This window comes from Sinocyclocheilus rhinocerous, unplaced genomic scaffold (assembly GCF_001515625.1).
Source record: "Sinocyclocheilus rhinocerous isolate Xijiao unplaced genomic scaffold, SAMN03320098_v1.1 scaffold196, whole genome shotgun sequence".
Lineage (NCBI taxonomy): Eukaryota > Metazoa > Chordata > Actinopteri > Cypriniformes > Cyprinidae > Sinocyclocheilus > Sinocyclocheilus rhinocerous.
Genome location: NW_015633546.1, coordinates 119,754 through 121,857, shown reverse-complemented (window position 1 = coordinate 121,857; position 2,104 = coordinate 119,754). Strand labels below are relative to the sequence as shown.

At 32.6% G+C, this 2,104-nt stretch overlaps 1 protein-coding gene across 2 annotated transcripts in view; it reads right to left on the bottom strand.

Annotated features, from left to right (window-relative positions):
• Nucleotides 1–2,104, bottom strand: part of arvcfb (ARVCF delta catenin family member b) — a 133,269-nt gene that overhangs the window by 75,210 nt on the left and 55,955 nt on the right. For both annotated transcript variants that reach the window (XM_016558048.1, XM_016558047.1), the window contains one exon: nt 1,336–1,494. In XM_016558048.1, the coding sequence (XP_016413534.1) occupies nt 1,336–1,494 (159 nt within the window). The remainder of the gene's footprint in view (nt 1–1,335; nt 1,495–2,104) is intronic.

The window sequence follows — 2,104 nt, the reverse complement described above, 5'->3', positions numbered from 1 at the left end:
TCGCGCTACCAGCGCTACCAATGGTGATTTAATCTAAATTAGCTCATATCACATCAAACCGTGCAAATTGTTATACTTTGTTTACTTTGTTCTCAAATTGTTCATGTTAACAACATCAGCATTACGTGACTATGTGATTTTTAACCCAAAAAGCAAATTATGCTCCCTTCGAACTGGTTCTCTTTAAAATACAAATCTTGTGTAATCCCAGGCTATCTGTAATCAGAAGCACATTTAAAACTGGAATATAATTTAATTTCATTCACATGTGTTTCATAAACTTTTTTTTCATAAAAAAATTCCAGCTGCTGTGAGAAAAGGCTATAAACAATCCGCCACCTGCAGTATCCTCACATGCGATATAGCCTACTAGCCGGGACAACAACTTTATGTTTACAGACGTGACGTAATCACGCGGTGGCATGCTCGAATTTCCCGCGAAAACCTTCCCGTACCACTCAAATTAGAAAACATTATTATAAGCTAACCTTTGTGAAACAGGCTAAAGTAAGGAGATAGTTTTGAACACTGGCTGGTTATGTACTTGCTCAAATATTGATTTCGGATCATTTTTAACCAAAAAAAGTTACGGACTGCAGCTTTAAATAAAACTGCAAAAAATTTTGTTAATTGAAATAAAGCTAATATACTGTATATATACATATACATATATATATGTATATATATATATATATATATATATTAATTAGATGAAAATTTTAATTGACAAAACCATAAATTAGAAATGGCTTGCCTTGTCAACTAACTAAAATAAGTTTGAAGCTGAAGTAATAGAAATAGAATAAAATAAAATAAAATACAAATACAAATAAAAACAAAATAGGAAAAAAATCTATAAATATAATGACAATAGTACATAACAATATGTATACAATTTTAAATAAAATTTTAAAGTAAAATAAAAAAATACAAATATAAGCTTCTTCAAAATATTAATAAACACTATGATACCATACTAATAATACTAAAATAACACTGATTTATACAAATAGAGATTTTATTTTCCATGTAAAAACGTCAAGAAGAAGAATATTAATATATTTCTTCTTGATATAATTCTAAATTTTATGCAATGCATGAATATATTCAGTAACATCTGGTATTAAGCCTATTTCTTAAGTCTTCAGGTAAATATAAAACAGCTCATCTATTAGAAGGAGTTTTTCATTGAATTTCTTTATAGTATCTCATTAAAGAACATCACCATGAGATGCTGTGAGCACGAATGAGCACTTGTGTGCATTTGCATATCTAATAATGTCATAAGTACAAACAAAAGACATATGAAAACATGGCAGATGTAAGCAGAAGTACCTTAGTCTCTGTGCGGCGTGTAGTCCCATCATCTGAGGTAACCACAGAAACATGAGAGGTGGGTGTGCCGGGGTCTTCCTCTATGGTTACAGTCTCCTCCACAACCTCCTGGGGCTCCTGCATCATGGCCAGTGATGTCTGGTTACTGGGGCTCTGCTCCTGTGGGACAAAGCAGAGGGTGGTGGTTCAAGGTCAGAGGTCACAGCTGTGGGATTAGCTGGGTGTTCAGGAAAATAATAAGCTTTAAATAATAGATGAGGGAATATTTTAATATTGCTAATCCTTTCTACTCATAAGAGAGCACATAGCAAAGGAATGACTTGAGCAGGCACTCAATGCAAGGACTTGTCTGATTCAGTATAGTGAATGTAGTCAGAAGTGGTCTTTTTTTAATGAATCATTGAAGAAGACTCATGAATTTGGGAGTTAATGATGAATCCGTCTGACAGTAGCAACATCTGTTCCAGAATCAACTCACTGAACCAAATCAATGTGACACACATTTCAGTGATGTCCGTCTCGAAGTTTATGTAATTACGTTATGAGAATCTTAAATGAGTATCATTACTGACTGGTTGTTCATACGATAACATATCATATACTGTATAACACACACACTACATTATATATATATATATATATATATATATACACACACACACACATACATGCATACAGACAGACAGGGGGTGTAAACTTTTTAAAAATTGGATGATTAGGGTAAATTGTACTTATTTTGTCTTCTGGGAAACATGTAAGTATTTATAGC